This window comes from Anarhichas minor, unplaced genomic scaffold, assembly GCF_050575085.1.
Source record: "Anarhichas minor isolate MPS153535 unplaced genomic scaffold, ASM5057508v1 ptg000023l, whole genome shotgun sequence".
NCBI classification, from domain to species: domain Eukaryota; kingdom Metazoa; phylum Chordata; class Actinopteri; order Perciformes; family Anarhichadidae; genus Anarhichas; species Anarhichas minor.
Genome location: NW_027466469.1, coordinates 290,001 through 313,569, shown reverse-complemented (window position 1 = coordinate 313,569; position 23,569 = coordinate 290,001). Strand labels below are relative to the sequence as shown.

Here is a 23,569-nt window from a genome sequence, read left to right as displayed (position 1 = left end):
CGCTCAATAAATCACTTTTTCATCTCAGTGATGAGTGCTAAAGTCTCAAAAGGTCGCTTCAGTTTATATAACCTCTTTCGCTGAGTACTACTTCATATGTGATGGAGTTTGAACTTCAGAGCGAGCTGCGTGAAGTCTGGGTTAAGTAATGTCAGTCAAGACAGTGTCAGTTGGGACTGTAGATGTTTGAAAGTTTGAAAATGAAAAAAATTGATTGTGTGCAGTTGGAAAGAAGTGAGCTAACCAAACATCTGTAACGTCTGCTTGAGGTTAGCGGCTACATTAGCTGCTACTAGCATTACACACGCTAACCATTCAGAATCGTTTATTCCTGTGAAAGTTGCTGAGTGGCGCATGAAGCAAAAAACATTCCACTTATTAAATTCATATGAAACTACCCAGATCTTCAGTACTATGGGACCCACAGAGCATGCGCACAAATGCTTTCTTTAACCTCGTTCTTGACTCATTCACATCAACAGTAGCAGGAAATTAATTGGATTCAGCTGTTTGTGTATTTTACAACTTTTAGGACCTAATAATTAAAATAACGTGTTCATAGTGGGAAGTTAATTTACCTAAAATAAATCATTTACAAGTTACTAAGTTACAGACGTGTCTTTCCCAATGTAAGTTCATGGGGAAAAGATACGTTTGGTCCACATGGCATCTGGTGACGGACCTTGAAATTGTAATTCATTAATTTGGCCACTATGTAAAATTTGTAAAATGAGTAACACACCTCCAGATCACACAATCATAGACCTAACTACACATTCCTCACACATTTAAGTGCATAAATCAACCTGAACTATAAGCAGGGCAGCACAATTCTTATCAATATGAGGATTTCTTTGTTTCTCCCACAATTCTTAACACATTTTGTGATGTATACAGTGTATATATGTAAATGCACCTGTATAAAATGACTTCACACAGTTTGGTAGGGGCTTTATTCATTTAATTTATTAAGATGCTACATAGTCCAACCAGGTTGGGTTGTTTTTATACACCAGAGAGACTACTTGAACTAGGAATATTCTTCTTCTCAGATAGACTTATTTATTTATTTATTTATATACATACAAAACAGTTTGCCGACTGCTTACATTGATCACGGTGATAGTCAGTGTAGTGTGTTTTACAACCGGGCCTGGATCAATTAGTATTCCAATGTAATTGTTATTGTTCGTTTAATCCTGCTTGGAGTACCACATTAGGACTGTGGTAAATTATTAATCAGTATATTCTGATACGTTGCAATATTCTTTCATGTAAAAATGCTCTGACACTCCAACCAGGATTCATTGAACAAGAACAATTTTCTGCAAGTACTAAATGGCCCGGGTCTGATAACCCAAGATGGGACTGTAGCTCAGCTCTGCCCTCCCTCCAAGCAGCAAGTCATCCTCAACCCAACAACTTTACAGAGATACAGTAGAAACACAAGCTCATGTATATTTTAAGCTCTCACCCGCCAGTCATAACCATCATCCTCCCCTTCACTTAACATGAAATAATGGTGGAATTTAACTTTTCTTTCAGTTTAACAATGGATAACACACTCCTGCATCTTATGTGGATATAGTGGGATAAAAACATGATTAGCTACTCTCTTTTTACCTTCAAATATCGCAAAGCAGAATGATGCTCTCTACTGCTATTTTACCCCTCATGCAAATTTGGATATGAAACAATTTGAGATTATGTTTTTGTTTATTTTAGACCAAAAAAAAAAAAAAAAACATTGGCTGTGGAACAGTACAATGTCATCATGTGGTCCCCTCAAGGATATAAACTAGTCTGTATGCTTCCCCCCCCCTCTCTCTTGCTTGAGGAAAAAAAATGTATGCTGCAGAAAGATCAAAGGAGTGACACGCTTAATCTTGGTGCATTCAAAATGAACACAACTTCAAATGCAGTGAGGATTTAACATTAATAAGCAACGGATAAATGCTGAACAAACACCAAAAACTGGACACGGGCCTGCAGTAGAGTGAACAAAAACCAAGCCTGAGCAGGCAGCTTGAAACACTCAGTCAACAAATGTATGGCTCAGTAGGAAAATATAAGAAAACAAAAAGAGGTGGAAAAGACCCAAGGTCCCTTTGTGAGGACACTGTAAGAGGACCTTAGTGTTGCTGTTAATGTTGTGAGGGAAACATAAGCAGTTGCCTCTACATGCATCTCCTGTCCATTTTCTCAATACGTGTATGCATGCTTTCTGTGTGTGTGCACGTTTACTTATATATTTATATATATATATAATAATGTACTGTGTATATATATATATATATATATATATATATATATATATATATACACACACACCTCCATCTTGGCCTGAGAATAACTTGCCCAAATAGTTCACAAGGCAAGCCTTTCATCTGGATAACATTTACAGAAATGATCTAATCCTACAAATCTGGAGCTCATCTCTTGTATTCTTAAATGCTTCAACCCTAGAACAGAAAGAAATTACTTAAAATCATAAAAATGCAACAAAAGAGAAAGAAAACTGAAAATGTAGTTGTGCAAACCTACAGCCAAAATGACATTATTACCATTTATAAAAGCAATTAAATTAGATTCAAACAATCTGTGTGTGAACGCATGCAATCAAACAGTCCCCTGACAACTGGGGATGCGGTGAGCAGCTGAGTGACAGGTGACGGGAATAAGGTAGAGTGAAAATACAAACGACACAAGGAAAGAAAATACCTATGGGGTAGTGTTTCATACACTGATCAAGGTTGTTCTACAATCAAAGACAATCCGGTTTTACAAAGCCTCTGATTGCAGGAGTCAGTTTGGTAGCCCTGTGTGTGTAACCCCGACTGTGTGGATCATCGCTCTGGTAAATTCCTTCCTTAAAGGGGGTTTAGCTGGAAGGAACACCTGGTTATACTGTATAGTGTGTGTGTGTGTGTGTGTGTGTGTGTGTGTGTGTGTGTGTGTGTGTGTGTGTCTGGGGGGGTTACGTATACATATAGATAGGCTCTGGCCTCCGTCATTTGGAAAAAGAAAGAACACTAAAATGACATTCACACAACTGCAAACTGACTCAGTCGCACCAACACTACCTCGCCGGTGTTACATAATAGGTCTGGATCACTAGCTTTAAATTGTGTTTTCGCCCCCCCTATTCCCCGAACCAGTAATCTGTGTACATGAAACTTTGGGGAAAAAAGGCCAGAATGATTATGTGATGATTAAGTAGAGGCAAGACCTGTAATGATGAATCGGTTTTTCTTCTGTATTTTTTACATAAATGAGACTGAATCAAAACTAGTACCACCCCCCCTACCCAGCGGATATGCCATTTCCGATCCAAAATCCCAGATCCCGTGCTTGTTTTCCTCCCCCTGAAAGCATGCTGCGGCTCCACCGAACTGCGCTGCCATCTACAAGACCAACTTGCCCACAATGATGCCCACCACAAAGAAGAGCACGATGAGGGCCATCGTGCGGGCGCTCAACCCCTCTTCTTTCTTCATGCCAATCGAGGTGTGTTGAGATGACATCACGTTGCTCTTCCTCATCCGCAGACCATCGTCCTCCTGAAGCGGGGGAGAAAGAAGAAAGAGGTGTTAGAAAAGCGGGTTGAAAGAAATAATTGACAAATGATGAAAGAAAGCAAGCGTTTGAGAAGAAAAAAAAAAAGAAGGGTGGTGGGTGAGTGAAATAAAGAAAGGGAAGGACGAAGAGAAAAAGATGACATGAAGAAGAGACGATCAGCTTGTTAATCAGTCAATGAGATGACTGTTTATTTACAAGCTCAAAGAAATAGGATCTGCTTAAATCTTCATCTGACCCAAACCTCAGAGGAGCGCAGAAGGCGCCAGGCTTTTAACACACTTCATTTCCCAGCAGCGGGTGGGGGGATGGGGGCTCTCTGTTAGTTTAATCTCAGCCGCAGGAGCAGCCAACAGTCGTTCTGCCTCTGGCAAGAACCTAAAGTGGAGGAGGTGGCGGTGGTGTTTGACTTTCTCTAAGCAGTTTGTGGTGTGTGTGCATGGGACTCGTTTCCAACCTAACCCGAACAAAACCCAATTTAGCCTCACTTCACTGGTCGTTGTGATTGATGGCGAACTCATTGATTGGCTAAATTGCCTTACGAGCGATGAACGCTGAAGTCTGCCACCGATTATGGATCCGAGCACTTGCACTTAATGCAAACCTCACTCTTGGATCGCCGTCTCTATTCAGAGAAACACAGCAAAGCGCGGAGGGACACCGCAATGCCATTTGGAACCAGCACTCTGTGTGAATCACATTTCCACTTAATTGTCTTATCTTGATTGTGAACATCAATCAGTACAGAGAAAAATAACCAAATGTGACTCTGCATGTTCAGTGATGTCAGCTGCTAATTTTGGGTGATTGCTCATTCAGCTCTCTGCATTTAATTCAAGCCTGAAGAGAGATTGGTTGAAAGAATTATTCCTTGTGTAACAAGACTGAACCGACAGATTAGTTCGAGGTGAAACGAATAGTCGACTGATTGATTAGTTTCGACAGGAAGTTAATCAGCTACAATCTTGATAATTAATTAAAAATTAACTGGTTTTAACCTCTGAAGTGTGAACATTTAAATATGTCTTCTTTGCAACACGACAGTAAGTCATTTTCACGAGTTTCTCGTATTTCATAGACCAAATAATAAGAAAATAATCAGCAGACGTAATGATAATGAAGATCATTGTTAGTTGCAGTTGTTGTTGTTCACACTGAGTGGCTCACAGTTTGATATGTTGATTCATACAGTAACTTATATCCAGTAATTTCCACTGTATGCAAATATGCCCAAGAAATACATTCAATGGTTGTTTTCAGTGTTACTCATTTCAATACACTACCTTAAAGTAAATCTATACAGCAACATCTGAAGCCACACGCAGGGCTAAAAATAAAGAGATGATTTTATAAGTATAATATTACGCTGATTACACTTTAGGGAAACAAGTAGTGTTTTACTACCTCTGAAACCAATAACCGTGTAGCCGTGAGAGTGTGACTACAGCGATACCTGTGTCTTCACTGCCATTGGACCTCACGTCATCTCACTCACCCGGATCTGTTTGTTTTCTTCCCGTAGCCTCTGAGCCTCCATCTGCAGCCTCTTACACTCCTCCATGATCTTCTTCACCTCCCCGTCATCCAGGGTGGAGCTCATTGACTTCAGAGGCAGCGAGGAGGAGTCCGACTTCAGCAAGCTGGACGACATCATCTTGTTGGACTCCGTGTCATGCTGCAAGTAGGTTAACAGGGCGACAAGTTATTACGCAATAACATGTGTGTTTGCCGCTACAGTGTTTCCATGGCGATTCTGACCGATGACTTGGCTGACACACGGCACACACTGCAACGCTTATGTTTATATCCTGAGACTTCATATATGTAGGAACAAAGCCTCATCTCAAGCTGCCTATCTCCATGTTTGTGGGAGAGTTCACCCAGGGGTGCCTTTCAGAAGTGGATCAAGCTGGTTCCTATCAGCAGTATCTCCGTCTAACGGACTCTGTGGTGCTGACTGGGAGCCATGTGTATGTATCGCACAGCTCAAAATTAATTGAAAACAACCACCGCGGGTCCTTTTCCCTCCTCGTGTTCATGCAATCAGTAGACTTTGTTCATATCGTGATGAGATAAAGTCTCTACAGCTGTGTGGGGTCTGAGAGGAATCACTACAATAATAAACTGCAACAAAATGACCCTCTGATGAGCTGATGGTGCCTGAGTGTGTGTGTGTGTGTGTGTGGGGGGGGGGGGGGGTCTAAGACAGATGGAGAGAGGGATGAAGATTAATGCTTTAAATTTAAAAAGATAGAAAAAAGTGACAATGACAAAGCCTTGTTGAACTGCTGCGTCTCTCACACGTGTTGTCCAGACAGACAGCGTCTGTCAGCCTTTTCTTTCTACGTAGTTTGTATTTCATAACGTCCCAAATTTGTCCTTTCATTGTATATATTGTCAATGTCTTCTATATTTATTTTAGACAGAAAAAGGTTAAAAACGGTGTGCACATCTCTAAATAACGATAACAATCCACAAATAAAACTGCATTTTCCACATCACTCCGGAAAATATTTCAGAATAAAAGCCTTGTGTTAACTGAAGGGATTCTGTCTACAGAAAGACACTAGAGGGCTTTTATTTTTAAAAAGAGAAACAGGAAATGTTCAGTTGAAAATGAATTATGACTTTTGTCCATGTCTTTGGCATATTCTACAGATATAGACATCGAAACCGTAGTAATGTTGCTGGTATGAAGTCAATATACTGTCAAAAGACTTATTTTCACCGTCTTATTTTTGCTGTGAACCGCACACAACACATGGAAACAAATAGGCCCACAGACTGTGTGGCTGCTCAAATCTGTTAAAATGGGTGCCAAAATAAAAAGCAACAGGTTCTGCGACGCACACACTCTGCTCACACAGGCAGTGTGTGGCCTGGGCGTAAGAGTACAAAAAAATGAGGAGAGATGAAGACTGAGATGGGACAGGATAGAGATAGAGAAGGGAGATACAGCAGAGCAGCAGAGAGGTCGGGAGCTGGAAAACGGCGATTAACATCATCGCTCCATAAATAATGCAGACCTTCCTTGGGACAAAAACTAACAAGTAAACAGATGTTGTACTGTGGGGAAAGGAGGCAATAAAAAGGCCTAAATGTGTTGTGTTTTGTAAAAACCAGCAGCATGATACATTATTACTGACATACCAATAATCAGAAATGTTATGTTTTTACAGAAATAATCGCTGGAAACCATGTGACACATAATTTCATGTAGTGTCTTTGATATCCGATCTGTAGTGACGAGGAGAAAGTGTCGTAACCGCATGTGCTTACCGTTTTCTCGTTCTCCACCGGCATGTCAAAAACACACCTTAGCTTGGAGTCCATCAGCTCGTCTGGCTTCGCCTCCTTCCACTGCAATAGTGGACCAAAAATAAAGAAGAAAGGATCAACAAATGATTTATTATTTATCAAGGCAAAAGGACCCATTTGCTACAGGCGGCTGATAATGACTCTTCACAGGAGGACAGAAAGCTCAGATAGCCCTTCAGCTGTCTCCTTTATTCATGTCTGGCCGACATAGTAAACATATTCCAACATAATGTCTGGATTTAGGATTCAGCATTGATTTAGGTTTGGCTCCAGTAAATACAAAAAGATAACATGCCTTTATCACTCTCTGAGATGAATTCATTCCTAAATGACCTCCTCATGTCCACCATTTATTTTCATAATTTCAGAAGAACATTAGTATTAGTATTGTAAATTGAGTTTGACAAACACTTTTTAGATGTGAGGTTTAGAAAGTCAACAGACTGAACTAGAATCACTGCTTCATCTCTACAATCACTCATCGAATTACTTCCAGAATGGTTACATGTTTAGTATAGTTTAGTTTATTTATTTTTGCAAAATTCAAACATAACAGAGATAAATGATATCACAGTAAAGGAAGAGGCAAAAAGCCAACTGGGCTTATTTGAAGCCTCCACCTAGAGACTATTATTTATATTTATAATATTAAAATGTTACAATATTACAGAGAACATAAAATGAATATGCATAAGATATACAGACTACGTAAAATATTATATGTTTAATTATACTTGTTTTCAATACATCATCAACAGTGGGTAAAGCCTTTACAGGACATAGTTTGAATCTTTCAGAATATGTCGATTGGCACAGATATAAGACGGCTCATTAGGTGTCAGCAGACCTCATGAGGTTTACAGTCCCAAGGGTCGGCATCCACGAAAGTATACAGTTTTGTCAGGTATTCTTAAAACACTTACTGGCATATAAATATTTACTGTACTTGTTGGCCAGCGATCGCAGAGATGACTTTGAGACTACACACACAGAGTTACGATTCAATGGTGTTCACTGTGTGTCTCTGATCCAGGCTGGGACGTGCACATCGACTGCCTCTTTTTGTTGTTGTGGATCACAGTGTCTTCTGTATGAGTGACCGTGTTACATGTGTGTGCAAAGCATGTTTGTTTTAAAGCACGGGCAAACATGGCTAAAACATATCGATGGAGAAAAGAGATTTTTAGGAAGATGATACACTCACCACTCCCTCCATGTCGGTCATGTCAGGAGGTGCAACCACAGACTGGACCATGAACTTGTGTTTGCTCTTCTCGTTGGGGTCGTAGTCAAAAGGCTGCAACATAACTGAAACACAAAATGACGGTCGAGGTCACGTGTGGTACTGCTGTTATGAAGTCACGACTGATCGTAACAGACTTTACAGAGCAACATGTTTTCAGATTATTTCTTTCCCTTCAGAAAACAACTGATAATTAAGATAAACAGGAAACATGGGGAGAGAATTGGGGCCGATAAGTAACAGCAGTTGCAGTGTGAACAGGAAGTCCCCCACATGATCATTACAGTCCCTCAGTTTTAGTTCTGATTCCTCACTTCCCATCTTCGGGAGAACGGGTCAAACAAAGTGTCTTGTTAGTATTATTCAAACTGTGGCAGACAGGCAGGAAAATAAAATGATTTGTGGGTAAAATCCGCTGCCCTAAAAACAGACAAACTCCAGCAATTAAGCTTTTCCATCTCTCTCCCTTCCTCAACTCTGTGTCCACCCCTCGGATTAAAGAGGAATTAGGAGTGAGTATCACAAACCCTGCGTTTGTCAAACAGTAAAGTCTTCACGGCTCCGGGCTTTGGTGGAGATGATTTATTTCTAAGTTTGTGTTACCATGACGGCAAAACACTGACAGATCTACAAATGCCCCATAGGGGTACTTTTTGTAACAGCTTCCAACCCTGTCTTTTTCTTTCTTAACATTACATATCGCTCTAACACAAAGCAGGTGTTGGAATCGGACTTTAACCCGTCACCACATCAGTCCTCCCAGTCAGTGCCGTGCTATTTGATGTCATTCCAATGACTGAGAAGGTATTTTAAAGCTGTAATGATGATTTACAATGATCACTTTCTTATGTCCGTCTTAAAGTTAAGGGTGGAAGTGCAGAGGGGGAAGAAATGGCTATTGATGGGATTTACTCCTTTCACCTTTTAAATGAGGCTGTAATTGAAAGGCATATTTTGACATCAGTACCAACTGTGTCTACAATGCCTGCGTGATTCTTCGGCTTGCTCTGGCCAAATGACCTCCTAATTTCAAAGCCGGTGTAGCTATCAGGATGGTTTTCATATATGGCACATGCCAATTCTCCCTAGAGTGGGAGACCTCAGAGATGCAGTGCACCATTACAGCAATCAGGGCAGTTCAATATCGCAAACCAGAAACAGACGGCATGAACAGATTGAGAACGTCCTGTTTCAGTCAGACCCAATTTGCACGCCCATCTACCTCGAGTCCAAGGGGACAATACTAGAGAATGGAGGCAGGAAGGCATGCAAGTTCTTTGAGCAACAGAGAAAAACATGAAAAGGGTCCCGAAGCCAAAAAGCCTGGATGGAAAAAGCAACGCCACAGGAAAGGAGAAAGTTATTTAAATCATCTTTGATCGACAGACTGTGAACACACGTTTACAAAAAGCTACTTCTGCTAATGGCATGATTTAGTATTCCTGCTTTACACTGGGCCGTAATGTATGAAACTCACAGAGGCTAATTGTGTTCAACACGGTCAAGCAGGATGTAATCGCCTGCCGGCTTGTTGATGATGAATGGAACCATTAGAGGGGTGAGGGAGGGAGGTAAGAAAACCTTCCTTTCACAAATTAATTGTGTCCCATGAGACAAGATGTTCACAACAGAGTCACCACTAACTGCTTACAGAGGTCTATGGAGTAGAATTAATACAGGGTTATTGTCGGGACAAAACTAACCTTTATTTCTATTATCAAATAATTAAAATAGAAATCAGCTGTTTTCTTGATAAATCAATGAATTGCTTCGTTGATGAAATGTCCGAAAATGATTCAAATGAATGTCTAGTCTTGTCCGACCAACATTAAAAAAAAACAATGACATTCCATTTGCAATGATTTAAAAACAAACAAAAGCAACAAAGCATCACATTTAGGAAGCTAGAACCACACATTTTCTGTGAGTAACTGGTTAATAAACTTGTTTCAGCTCTTCTCTACAGCTTTGGGTTTGACAACATTCATTGCAGAAGCATGGCATAATGATATGTCCTCGATACAGGAACATTAACATGAGAATGTGCCTTTTTCAAAGTTTTAGGTCACTCAATTTCAATACAAGTATAACACTTGAGACTAGACAGCATTGCCCCGACTTATTCAATGTGAATTTTCGGCAGCATAGTCGAAAACAAAAACTGTATTTGACAATATAACAAGCAACCAATGGGCTGTAAACACTCCTTTAAAAACTCAAAAACAAGCGGCGACGTATTCGAACAGTTGGCTCAAAGTCCTCGTATAAGACATTTCATACAATCTTGCCAAACAAAAATGTAATGACCAAAACAATGAACTCATCAAAACTAGACACAAGCTCACGTTACGACACAATGTGACTCAAAACGAGATACGACACATGATCCCATGCACCTCATTGTTACACCTCACATCTAGAACAGCAACCTTTCCATCCTTGTCAGACAAGCCTTACTGGTGAACAAAGGGAGCTCCTCTTCTCGTACTTTGTTCAATATTACTCAACACCAAAAACCTGGTCAAAGATCAGCAAACCCACCGAGACAACATAGCGTGGGAATGAGGAAGAGAGAGAGAAGGGAACCGTTCCCAGGGTGGGAAATAACTCAGGAGTCAATAGCATTCCATCCACGGCTCTTCTGCAGACATTAGCGACCACTCGGAGGTAAAGTTATAGAAATCAAGTTGTTGGTTAAAATAGCAAATAACAAATATTGGAACAGACCTTGTTTGTAGCGTATTAGCAGAAATGGATGTCAATGAAGACGGGAATGCCTTTCTTGCCCTTACACTAGAAATGAGCATCAGGGCATTCAAATTATGCTAATTCAGATAAATGGAAAGAAAATTTTTTTTTTTATTACAGTGTTCTTTTTTTCTACCTCCCTTGAAATGATAACAAGTTCGAGCATGTCAGACAAACTTCTGACATATTCCCAGAAGAAGCTCAATATTTGTGGACACAAGGATTTTTGAAACATTCACGCCACATATTTTTCCACTGGATGCTGCTACATAACACCGATCGACCTCAGCAACATTCCTGTGGTCATGGCTACGTTGAACATATACAGTTACAGCTGGGTTGAGCTTCAAAAAGCCCTGCGTGTATCCTCAGCTGAGCCAGCGAATGACACATCTCGGGGTTTGTAGGTATCCTGTGGCAGACTGTTCCCTTTCGCCTCGATGCAAGTCAACTGGAATGTAGCTTTTGTTCAATATTACAGGCCAGAAAGTTACACATCCAATGCAATCTTCTTAGACGGAAAGAAAATGAAATACAACAATATTTGAATGCATTTCCTTCTGCATAACACAGTTGCATAGTCAAATATGACTGCACTCCAGTTAAATAGAGTCTAGGCAGCACACAAGGTGGCAGGTATGACATTACATCTCTAAATCTGAATTTTCATCTTTTAGACAGAATAGTATCTTTACTGAGGCTGGACCCAACGTCTTTTACATTCAAAGCTTCTATTGAGGTTTTCCAATAAAGCTTTGAACGTCTGTCATCATATTTTATGACGTCATCACCCTACAAACGGAAAAACTTGATTTTTTGTTATTTGTTACTAAATGTTTGACTTTTGGACTACACAACGCTTTAGAGTTATCGAACATGTTTGGATCACATGAGTTGGAAACAATCCTATGCAGACACCACTGGTATCTAATTCTACAAATAGTATAATATTAATTAATCTTAATCTGTATCTGCTACTGTGTAGAAATATTGGGTTTAAACAAAATAAACAGAAATGCAAAACAATTAGCTGCTCAGCATTCAGATATTTATTTAGAATGTGAATGTTATGAATGAAGCTTTGAACCCTTCTGTACAGCCCGATCTTTACTATTTGGATTCTGCCACAAAAGGCCATATGTAATATGTGTTTATTAGTCTACATTTTTAACATGATGTTGGTACACGTGGCATTTTATTTACAGAGCTCTCCATTCTAGATGGCATAAATGTGCCGTTTTGCATGTTGAACTGAAATGTAATGGAAACCGTGTTGTTTCCCCCTTATAAGCTGCAACAAAGCTTACAGCAGAGAAAGGGTTGCAGGGCTTGTACTAAACCTGGGTTTCACATCAAAGTAACTTAATGCGTGTTCAGTGTAAAAAGCAAACACTATGTCTGCAAGAGGAGAAACCACACCATCTTGTTATCCTGTTAAGTACGCCACCTTTTGAGTTTCCCCTGAAGACAGACTGGACAGAAGGAGGTTACAGACCAAGCGTTCAGTGACTACATTCTCAGAAAAACAATCTCCTTTTGGGACTCAAACCTCTGACCTTTCTCAACCTAAAATGGGTGAAAAATGAAGACAACCAACAGAGAGGATTGTGCTGATTTGTCAGCCGCTGCTGACTGTAGGCCCCGGTAACATAGTTTGCAGTTGTTGACACCAGATAGGGCAAGTTGTAAAATGAGTCGGTGGCTGTAAATGGCAGAGGTGGCACAGTGTGGAAACACTAGCCTGTACCCGTCTCCCTCAGAGTGCACGACAGGGAATGAGGCCTACCAGGCGGGGCTTGTGCAAGAGGACGGGGGAATACTGGGTAACAAGAGAGGAGTGGTGTTATGTAAAAAGAGCAAATAGAGAGATGATAGATTAGCTTACTTCTCACAGATGCCTGGTTTTTAAGTCACGATACCAATAGAAACATAGTTTGTGATATTTAGATGGTCTTACATATGATGGCTGGAGCAACTAATTACTTTGGACCTCGCCTAATCCTGCATGGACTATAGCGCACTTACACATGGACTCATATATTCATTCATTCATATTCGGATATGTACATTTATATCTATTCGTAGACAGAGATTGATAGACCGCACATATTGTTATTTATTAACAGACTGTACATATGTTAAGAATCAAGGGACAGCTGTTCAGTGTTTTACTTTATCTTTATTTGAATTTATATTTTCATTCTTATTCTCTTGGTTTCTTTCCGAACTCTTACTCTTACCTCTACTGTGGTTCATCCTCATTGATGTTGCTGCAATCACACCTGAAGTTCCCTCCGGGATAAATAAAGGTTTATCTTCATCTATAAAATCTCAACACATTCCAGAAATACTACATTCAAGTTGTTTACTTTGCCTAACAAAGAGACAATGTCTATAAAAAAACAATGTCTATTCAGAAAAAACAGCACAATCCTCATATTTAAGAAGGTGAATTTTTCTTGTAATTAACTAATCGTTTCAGGCACAGTAGCAGCTATAAGTTAAAGTAGCCTGTAAGTTATTAATAATAATAACTTTAATGTCTCACTGTCTCAATCAATACCTGAGACGTTGATCGAGGTTCCCGCATCGATGATTCCGCTGTTGGGCCGCACGCAATACCGGCGCGGCGCCGTCGTCTTCACCTTGAAACACACATTCCTGTCTGTTGGGTTGGAGAGCTTGAGAGTTGTGGTGACCACGTCTGAGAATGGACCTGTGAATAGAGAAGATATGGTAAACACTTAAAAACTCTGGTTTTGGGTTGTTCAGGAAAACATCTTTGAGTTCTCTTCGTTACAATTATACAATTTCCTCCAGAGACTGAAATCTTAAATGATCTCAATCTTAACTCATCAAAGGCTGTTGACTTGACGTCACTTAAATTGTTTGAATGCCAAACGGTCGGAGAAAATGACGCATGCAAAGAATAAAACTGCCACTGGCATACAAACTCAAACAAGCAAACGTGTGTAAGTTGTCTCGTAGTCAACTGAGCAAAAAACATGAAAATTCAAATCTATAATCCATTGCTGCAGGAAAAGCAACAGTAATTTTGTTTGTTTGTTTTAAACCTGACAAACAACCAAGCGTAGACAGACAGACAGATATATCTATATATAGCGATATATATATTTAAATTTTACATATTTCTTTACGCTGACATTACAAGGAAGAAAGTAGAGTGGGGGCTTCATTTGATTCAAAAAAAAAGTGTGGAAATTGTAATATACTGTGTTGTACAATTACTATTGAAGATCTTTGTCACAATAGAGAACCAAATTTCAGAAAAGTCTGCCAAATATTAAGCACAAATTCTATTAAAAATACCTTCTACACAGCAGAAACGGACTGATCTAAGCTTTATCAAAAGGAAATAGACGAGCGACATGCATGTTAAAACATTTAATTGTGGTCTATCAAAACCTAAACGGATGTGATTGTAATTACAACAAATTAAATTTACTGCCCACAATTTGACCTTCTGCTGCACACTTTCTTTATCTGACCTGATATTTTAGATAAACAAGGTTTTACCGCCAATCCAACTAATGCAGGTCTTCTTTACGTTTGAAGTTGTCCTTAAGATAAATAATTCCAGTCGGTTTCTCACATAAAAACCCAAAACATTGCATCTCAGTAACACAACCTGGTGTGACCTGGATCATTGTAAATATGTCAAGCCATCTGCTTTTTCTTTTACATTCCACTCTAGATTGATGTTGACCACATGTCTATTCTGTCCTTCTGATTAACAAAAAACAGTTCTCGTGTCAATTTACCCAAATCTTTAAAGAGTAAACTGTGCGTACAGATCTATAACTCACAGACCTCTGCCACTGCACTAGCACTACCATCTATCAGAATAGCTGATGCAGTTTGGCTTCAACTAACTACAGCTATCATTGCCGATGCAGGCCACATATCTCCGAGGCTCTCACAAGGCCGGATGCATTAAGCCGCACAGATTTGTCAATAATGCAGAAAACCCTCACAACAAAAGACACAGCAAAATGCAAATGTGTGCCTAATGTAAAAGGTGAGCGAAGGTGAAGTGAGTTTACCTCCAGACTGCAGCACGAGAGTGTCAGAGTTTGTTTCAGTGGGCACTAAAGAACTAAAGATCATTACAATACATTGTTTCTGTTCTTCCTTTGACATTTTTCCAACTACTGTTATCTGAACTATCAAGTAAATTAGATCATTTAATTTTTGTTAAAATCTTTCCCAAACATGATACTGTCTATGTTTGACACGTTTTCCTGTGGTCTTAACCTCTTAAAAACCCTGCAGTGAAGGCAGCTACATCCAGTTAGTGTCTAACAATTTCAATGGGTTATGAAATGATATGGTGGTCAAGGTGGAAAGGTTTGCGTTAGGTCTGAGGTTGAAGGAATTGAAAGAAATTAGGACGTGAAGGAGAGGAAAGGTAGAGGAGGCATGGGAATAACCAGCAGCTTCACATAGCTGTGTGAAACCACCCCCCATTTAGCCCTGATGTTCATAACTATAATACATATAAACTAGGATAACGTAAGAGAATTAGGAAACACATACTTGTTTTTTGAGTTACTGTCAGTTCCATAATGTTTGTATTTGGTGCTCATTTTCAAAACAGGTGGATTCAGATGAAACTAATAATCATTCAGTCTGGAATTGTGTTTTTTTCTGTTTGGGAGTGATTGTTATTTTGCTCAAAATAATCAGCAGTAACTTTGTTTTTGGGGCATTTTTTTCCTTTCTCTGTCGTTGGCACAGAAAGATAGTGTCCCCATTCTTAATAAAGATCTGATTGGTTGGGCTGTTTAAACAGCCATCAATGAGCACAACACCAGACCTATTTCAACTGTTGTATACAAAGAATATAGATGTATAAAATGAGGGCAGAGGTTCAGAGGCACCAGATGAATTCAGAGGTATAGTTATTGCACTCACTCAATACCCGTCTCAAGAGCAAGCAGTCTTCACTGTGGTGTGAGCTTTTCTTTTCACTTTAGTGGTAACGACATTAACAGAAAAGTCAAATCTGTTGGATATGATTTTTTACTACGTAAAAAGAAAAAAAGTACTAAAACCTAATCTGGCTAATGCATTGACCCTGGAGAAAGCCAAGAGACTAATGAGTCTTCTTTGATATTATCAGCAGATATTGGCGGGCGTGCAGATTCCAACAAATCTCATTCTATGTATTACCCAAGTGCTCCCTCACAAAACCTCAGAGTTACACGTTCTTCATTTATTCCTGTTATTTCTGGCAAAAGCTTCATTATTGACAGGTCACTCCAGAAACTGCACAGTGAAACGTATCCAGATAGCTAACCGGCAGCCGTTAGTCACTCCCGTGTTTTTCCAGTACCTCCGGTGAGAGCAAAGCTAATTCATAGTCAAGTGAAGGGCCATGACAAATAAATGTATGACTTCCCAAACTTAGCGGATACGGTGCCAAATACCACACAGGTTACATCAGACGGACTTACGGAAACTGTTGAGTTTGGAACTCAACAGTATCTTGAAAAAGCATATAAAAGAAATACCATTCATGAATTAGTTTACGTTTATGAAAGACGACCAATTTTTCTGTTGCCAATGTTTTTTGTCACTTTGCTTCTGCATATTAAAAATCGGTTCATATCGTACATATGATGAGTTAGTGAGGCTATATGGGCTATGAGTATATCAGTAGAAGTCTACCATGTTGGTTGATTTGGGTTTTGAGACATTGATAGTGATTTGTTTGTGAAAATAACTCATGACTTCTTATTAGTGTTGACAGAAAATGTATTTGTTCACCAACTTCCGGTTATCCAAATTTGGATCTCTAGTAATTTGATGCTGATATTACTATTAACTCCAAAACTCAACCAGGTCCGGTTTTCTAATAAAGTATAGTTTTCTAACATAATAAGAAATTAGGCCACTACAGTAGCTATTATTGTGAGCAAAACGTTTTGCGGTTGAGAGAGGCACACTAACTGTGCATGAAAACATGGAGCTATTACAGAATTAGCACATACACCAGATTCAAGATAAAGTTTCAGCTCAGCAAACATCCAGAGCAACTGACACTTCCCTTCCCCTTTGAGTCAAGACAGAGGAAACTCAGACCCTCACAAGCTTGGCTTGACTTCTAAAGGCTTTTAATGAAAGGGACTCACGCCACAGACTACTGTACACCTGATATACTACTTCCTGAAAGTTTCTCAGGATAGCGTCCAACTGACAAAAAACCACAAACGGCAGTTAAAAACTACTATAAAGAGCTAATATGTGAAGCTGTTGTCTTTCAAGGTTAGATTTTATGAATAGCAGATACAGTTTTTTGTTAAGATTTGTTAATAGTACCCCTGACAAAGATGGAATTTAATAGAAAGTAACACCAAGTAACACTTAAGTAGTATTTGGCCCACAAATGGTCTGAGCCTAAGCCTAACAAGCTGCTACCAACAGACCTCTCTTTTTCACAATGCCTCCCTACATAGAACTTATTGACATGTGATTTGTGGTATTGTCTATTATACTGAGAAGGCACATAGTTCCTTCTGTCTGGTTAACACTAGTGCATCAACAAGTTTGATTGGACACTTGATATATACGCGTATGTTGCTCATTTCTGATTGGCTGGAATGTGTCCACTTAAATCATATGATGGAAAACCTCAAACATACTTACAGTCAATCGTTCCACCATAAATCAGTGTGCAAAGTATATTACACTATAGAAACAGTGATTCTGCTTCATGCCAAGTTACCACGTAAAGGATAAAGCGTCGATATTCTGTTTTTTCTTATCGTCAACAAATCCAATGAAAAGACCTAAACCAACAACAAATAGATCCTATTAACAAGTATTGCCTGTGCCTAATATAGCCTAATCCTCCTTAGAACTATTTAAAATACATAAATTAGTCTTACACTGCTCGGCATGCTCCTTTATTACAATGAATTTGACTATTTTGAGGCAATCCCATATTGTCATGGTGCTGTAAATACACTCACAAGCATACCGAGTGCATGTTAATCTGCAGTTGAAAATGCTCCAAACATGCTCAATATTTGTAATCCGTATTTTTAAAAAAGATTCACGTCTTCAGTGTGATATAATGCGTTTGGGGCAGCAAGCCACAGACAGGGCAGGGAAGTTTAAAAAGTATTGAGAGACCTTTTGGGTCCTTCCATGGCATTTGTAGACAATAAGAAAAATGAAGAACAACACCAGTGTTCGTTATTCCTAAACTCTCACTAATTAAACAGATCTATCCGCAGGTAAAATCAACTACAAACAAGCTTTAAGAAGTATAACTATTTGAACACAGCTTTTCTTATTATTGCCTTTCGTACATTAGACTTTGAGGTGTCTTACAGTGGTTGAAGAGAAGAGAAAATAACAAACTTGGTGGAGGAAACTGTATACTGGCATTACTCGCCTCTGCTTTGTCCATTATTTCATGTATCAGGGCACCTCGTATATTATTGCTAACGCAATTTACAGGCTCGCTGTGAGCCTAATACAACTCAGACACTTCATTACTGTATATAGTATAAGGTGTTAAATACATTTATAATGTGCCATTACGTTGTAATCAAAGTAAAAAACACAAGTTAGTTCCACCTTAGCTGCACATTTGAACATTAGCATTATGCTACAGTTCACATTAAAACACAGTAAAACCAACTCGTCATCTTAGCCATAGTATGATCTCCCAAATTACTTTTGATGCGAGTTACCGAAGCTCATCACTACACACTTGAACACAGTAGATTTTGGGGCAAACAGTAGCATATTCTTTATAGTGGTGCTGCTGGTTCTTTTAAGTGTAATCTTTGGGGTGCTTACAACAAACACCACTGTCCACATTGTATTTGGGAGACCAACAGCTGATATCTCTAAACGTCACTATAATAATAATAACAGAATAAACTTTATTTACACAGCACTTATCAAAAACAGTAAGAAGTACTTTACGGAGAGCACAATTAAATAAAATACCCAAATGAATGATACAATATATGAAGAGCAATTTTTAGAAGACACACAAAAGAGAGCACTGAGCACTTAAATCATGTAAAGGTTCATTAGGGATTAAAAGGTCTAAAATATAATCTGGAGCCAAGTCATGAAGAGCGTAATCAGTAAAATGCCAAAATCAACCCTAAAATAAACAGAGAGCCAACGTAAAGAGGCTAAAACAGGTGTGATGTGATTGTACCTCTTGGATCTGGTTAAAATCCTAGCAGATTAGTTCTGTACAATTTGTACTCGTTTTAAAGTTGTTTTGAGTAAGACACCGCTGCTGATAAGAGGAAAGGTTTGACAATGCTAACTGTCATTTGAACTATAAAAACGGTACAATGTGTAATATTTAAAACTGTGACAGAATATGTGTTGCTGCGAAACAGATACAGTAAGTACCAAGTATGTGTTTATGTAACATTATTTGGGCCTAAAGCGACGTGACATATTTCAGCCAAATGCCGAGCTTCACTTAAATGTCTATTAGCAATTGTAAAGCCCAAACGATAAGAATGGTGGGCATGTTGATGACCCGTAGTTAACACGTATCAAGTAGCAGAGGTTGTCCTGTGAGCTGTCAGGTTATTAAATGACAGCTGGCTGACCAACTGAGCGAGACATCCAATCAGAGAGCGAGCGTACATTAGCTAGCTACACCTGCTAAGGATGTTGTACCTTATGAGCAATGAAATGTTATACATTTAGCAGGCAAATGATGTTGTCACATACTTATTATGATTGTCACGTCTCGGTGGACATGTAGTTTGTGTGTTGCACTTGTAAACCACGTTAATGGCAGTTGCTGCAGCAGAAATGTGTGACAGGGCCCGGCTAGCCTGGTTAGCCGTCGGAAGCTAATCCAGCGAGCTAACAAGCTAACTCGCTGTCAGTTGACCTACCGTCCTTTCATTTTTACTCTTTTCATAAGAGGGTAATATTGTCAAAATGTGAAGGGTAGATTCCCCCGGGTTTGTCACCGTAACACTGCCCCCCTCCCTAGCCCCTAGCCCCAGAGGCAGCTCCCCCCTCCCGTCCCAGCCGGGCCCTCCCCTCTTACCTCTGAATTTCAGTTCGTGCGGAGGCTCCAAGAGCAGAACCTGTTCCGGCCTGGCCATGTCCCAACAACTGCAGCGGGGTTATCGCAACCAGTTCCTGTCCGTTACCCCCGTGTTAGGATGTTGTTGCGTGCTGCAACGTCAACAGGGTAGTTTTGTCAATGAATTGGCTGTGGATATCCTGCCCCCCGGTCACCAGTACTACTCGAGCTACTAACGGCTGTTGTGATGCAGCAGGAAGGGAGCGCGAGACAGCCCGGTGACGTCACTGCCTCTGCATAGCCACCCAGCGGGGAGGGTGACAGGAGGGTGATGATGGGTTATGCCAGGGTGCACCCGGGGATGGTGGGGCCACCGCTTCAACCAGTGTGCAAGGAGTTTAAGGACATGGATAAAACATTTATTTTTTTATTTCAGCCCACAAAGTCCAGCATCTAAATTTAGGTTAAGATTTAGTGATTTATTTGAGAGTGGAATATAATTCCAATTCACACCAGACAACTAAACACTTATATCGTTCAGTAACCAACTAAAACAATGGATGCTTGATACATATATCAGCACTAAAGTATTGTTTTGTTGCTGCTAGCTATATGTCCTGTGTGTGTATGTGTGTGTGTGTGTGTGTGTGTGTGTGTGTGTGTGTGTGTGTGTGTGTCTGTATATATACTGTACATATTATTAAACTGCAGGGACTACACTACAGATGAAAAATAGCCTTTTGCCTTATTGTGGCATTTTTGTAACTTTTTGTAACATTTTTGGATTCGTGTTTTCATTGATTTACTGTGAAATAACCAGGAAGGGCGTAAACTGGCACACTTTTGACTCTCCAAAGTAATATCTTACTGGGGGAACATTTGTTTAAGAAGGATTGCACTTTACAGTGGTGGAAGAAGTACTTTGATATTTTATTTAAGTTAAAGTAGCAATACCACAGTGTCAAAATGAAGTTACAGATGTGGATAATGTCATACTACGGCTAGCTTAATTCATAATATCACATAGTAATTTATTATTTGATATATACTGTATATCTTGTATTAATATCGGGAATCTGCAAAGTAAGTAAATTAAGCTTCAGAATAAATGTAGTGGAGTAAAACGTACAATATTGGTTTCTAAAGTATAAAGTAGCAGAAATACTGAAATAAAGTGCAAGTTCCTGAAAATTGTACTTAAATACAATACTTGAGTAAATGTCTTAGTTACACTCCATCATTGGCACTACTACTGGAGTTAAAATATAACATCCCCGTAACACCTGAGGATTATGCAGAGGCTTTTGGTGCAATCTCTTCCGCTATTTAGGCAGAACATCTTAAACTAACTCATTAGTTGTTCCCTCTCTGCACACTTTAGTTTTTTCTTCAGCTCTCCATTGTAACAATAAACCCATAACAAGTCTTTTTAAACAACTTGTTATGACAATACCACATGTAATCTCATAATGGAATCACTCTCTCTGGCATGGAGAAAGACTTGGCTCTTAGCTAATCGTTATATGATGACTAACATAAATAAGTTCCTATCAAATTTATTACATTTAACCAGCTTGGCATATAAAAAACGTAGATGCCATATTGATTCATATTTTAGATTAATTTGGAAAAAAAACGTTTTGGCACCCAAGAAGCCAAAATAAATTTAATCTAAATATTTTAATGTTATTAAATTCACATTCACAGTAAAAAGCATAGCTTCTAGGTTTATAAATCCTCTCACTATGAAGATTTTTGGAAATCTTGCAGCAGAAAAAAACATAGGTGTAAGTAATAATATTAATGATGGCCCCATTCCAATTACATGGATCAATGAACCAGTGTGCACAATGCAAGGGCCTCTGCAGACCTGAGCATCTAACTGCTTATGCAGCTATTATTAATGTTATTATTAACGTTATTATAGTTACACCTGTTTTAAAGCAGCATAACGTTAGATCTTGTGAAACATCTACGTTTTCCTGAATGGAAAGCAGCTTGATGGCAAAATGATGTAATTGGAACTATACCAGTGTCCATGTGTACCTTTAATTAATTTCATACATCAATTTATTTTTCACCTGTCAAGCTATCATAATTATTTTAGCACTCATGTTATTCTCACACTGCCATGTACATTTCCCCCCCATTTTTCATTTGTTTTTAAACATGCTTTATAAAGATAGTGGGGGATTAGCAGGTTGTCAAATGAGCGTTCTGCCCTCTCAGCACTATTCAAAGTGCAGTGAAAAGCCCTCTGCCAGTCAAACGCACATCTCAAGTGTCATATTTATATATATATATAGCCAGGCGGCTGCCTGCCAACTGAAAAACACAACCAATCACTAACAACATTGTCACTGTATCCCCAAGGAACAAGTTTATCACTGACATCTCTCTTAGGCTTAACATAAGAAGCGAGGCACTTGTAGGACCTACTTTCTCACACAAAACGGGAGGGGAAAAAATATTTTTGTCAATCTTTTATTAGTAAACAAATTGACAGTTCCCTTTTTACACATTTGTGAATACACGGCGAACAAGTTTTTTCAAGCATTTTGTTACAATCAATATGAAACATAGTAAAAAGCTATATATGGTAACTACAATGCTGACAGAATTACTTCAAACTGTGCAAGTCTATTGTGGTCACATAACTGGCTAAGAGTAGAATATAGTCATTGATTTATGTGCAATTGGATGGTATATATCTACACTGAAAAATATACATAATATAGATTAATCACATTCCCAGGGCCAGCCCAAGACTATTGATATTTTTCAATGCAAAACTGGCACACAATTTCTATCCATGCCTCCCGTTTCAGAATAAGGGGAAAACGTCAGTCATGATCACACTTCAAATCATGTTAAGCATTATTGTGTTAAGCACTTTAAATCATTATATTACATTGACAAATAAAGGAAAAAAACGGTTAATTATGTGTGGTGTAGTAAAATGCCGTTGACAATATTTGGCACCATTTCTTTGTAGCAATAAGAACTGAGCAAACAGTCAAAACCCCCAAAAACATAGAGGAGCGTTAAGAAGTCGGACATCGCTACAAGAATCTTTCATTAAGTGATTTCACGCAGATAACACCAGAAGACCAATTACAAACAGTCAGTCCAAGTGCAGTTTTCAAAGTACCAGAGTGATTCCCTTTTAGTTTAAGTTTTGACCTAGAATGCCACTCTGGTTTCGAAGGAATTTTGTCGGCCCCGTCACACTGCTCATTTGATCAACTCTGTCTGAGCAAAACTGTCATCAAATCAGCGTGAAATGAGGTAAATATATCTGTCATTATTATCGGTTTGAGACTGCTGGAATGAGATCACATTTTTGCATGAGTGTGTGCTCTCCTGTGTGAACATTATCCCTCTGTAACTGTTTTCTTGGTTTAGATCACATTTCTACCTTTGTCATAATAACAACTATTGCACTCCATAAGAAAATCCTGAAGATATAGGCAACACTGCTTCACACACAATTCATCAATAATAAAGGCAAATTACGTAGCTTTCGCTGACAGAAGAGCACACAATCCAAATGTATAACCCTGGAAATGCAGTCTAATTAAGCCCACATCTCTATTTGGCAACTGAAAAGAGCTGTTGGGGCTAAAAGGGCTCAAGAA

The 23,569-nt window shown here is 39.1% G+C and overlaps 2 protein-coding genes across 3 annotated transcripts in view; both read right to left on the bottom strand.

Moving 5' to 3' along the window:
- Positions 1-939: 939 nt before the first annotated feature.
- On the bottom strand, positions 940-20,206 carry vapb (VAMP (vesicle-associated membrane protein)-associated protein B and C). Its single transcript, XM_076096811.1, has 6 exons — positions 19,953-20,206; positions 13,449-13,601; positions 8,099-8,202; positions 6,856-6,936; positions 5,072-5,251; positions 940-3,560 (listed from the first exon to the last, which is right to left on the bottom strand). Exons 1-6 carry the CDS (start codon positions 20,008-20,010, stop codon positions 3,405-3,407), a joined length of 732 nt encoding a protein of 243 aa, XP_075952926.1. The 5' UTR covers positions 20,011-20,206; the 3' UTR covers positions 940-3,404.
- A 2,195-nt stretch (positions 20,207-22,401) lies between these two features.
- rab22a (RAB22A, member RAS oncogene family) overlaps positions 22,402-23,569 on the bottom strand; it is a 12,024-nt gene continuing 10,856 nt past the window's right edge. For both annotated transcript variants that reach the window (XM_076097040.1, XM_076097041.1), the window contains exon 7: positions 22,402-23,569. This exon is cut by the window's right edge and continues 2,076 nt beyond it. The gene's annotated coding sequence lies outside the window, so the exon portion shown is untranslated.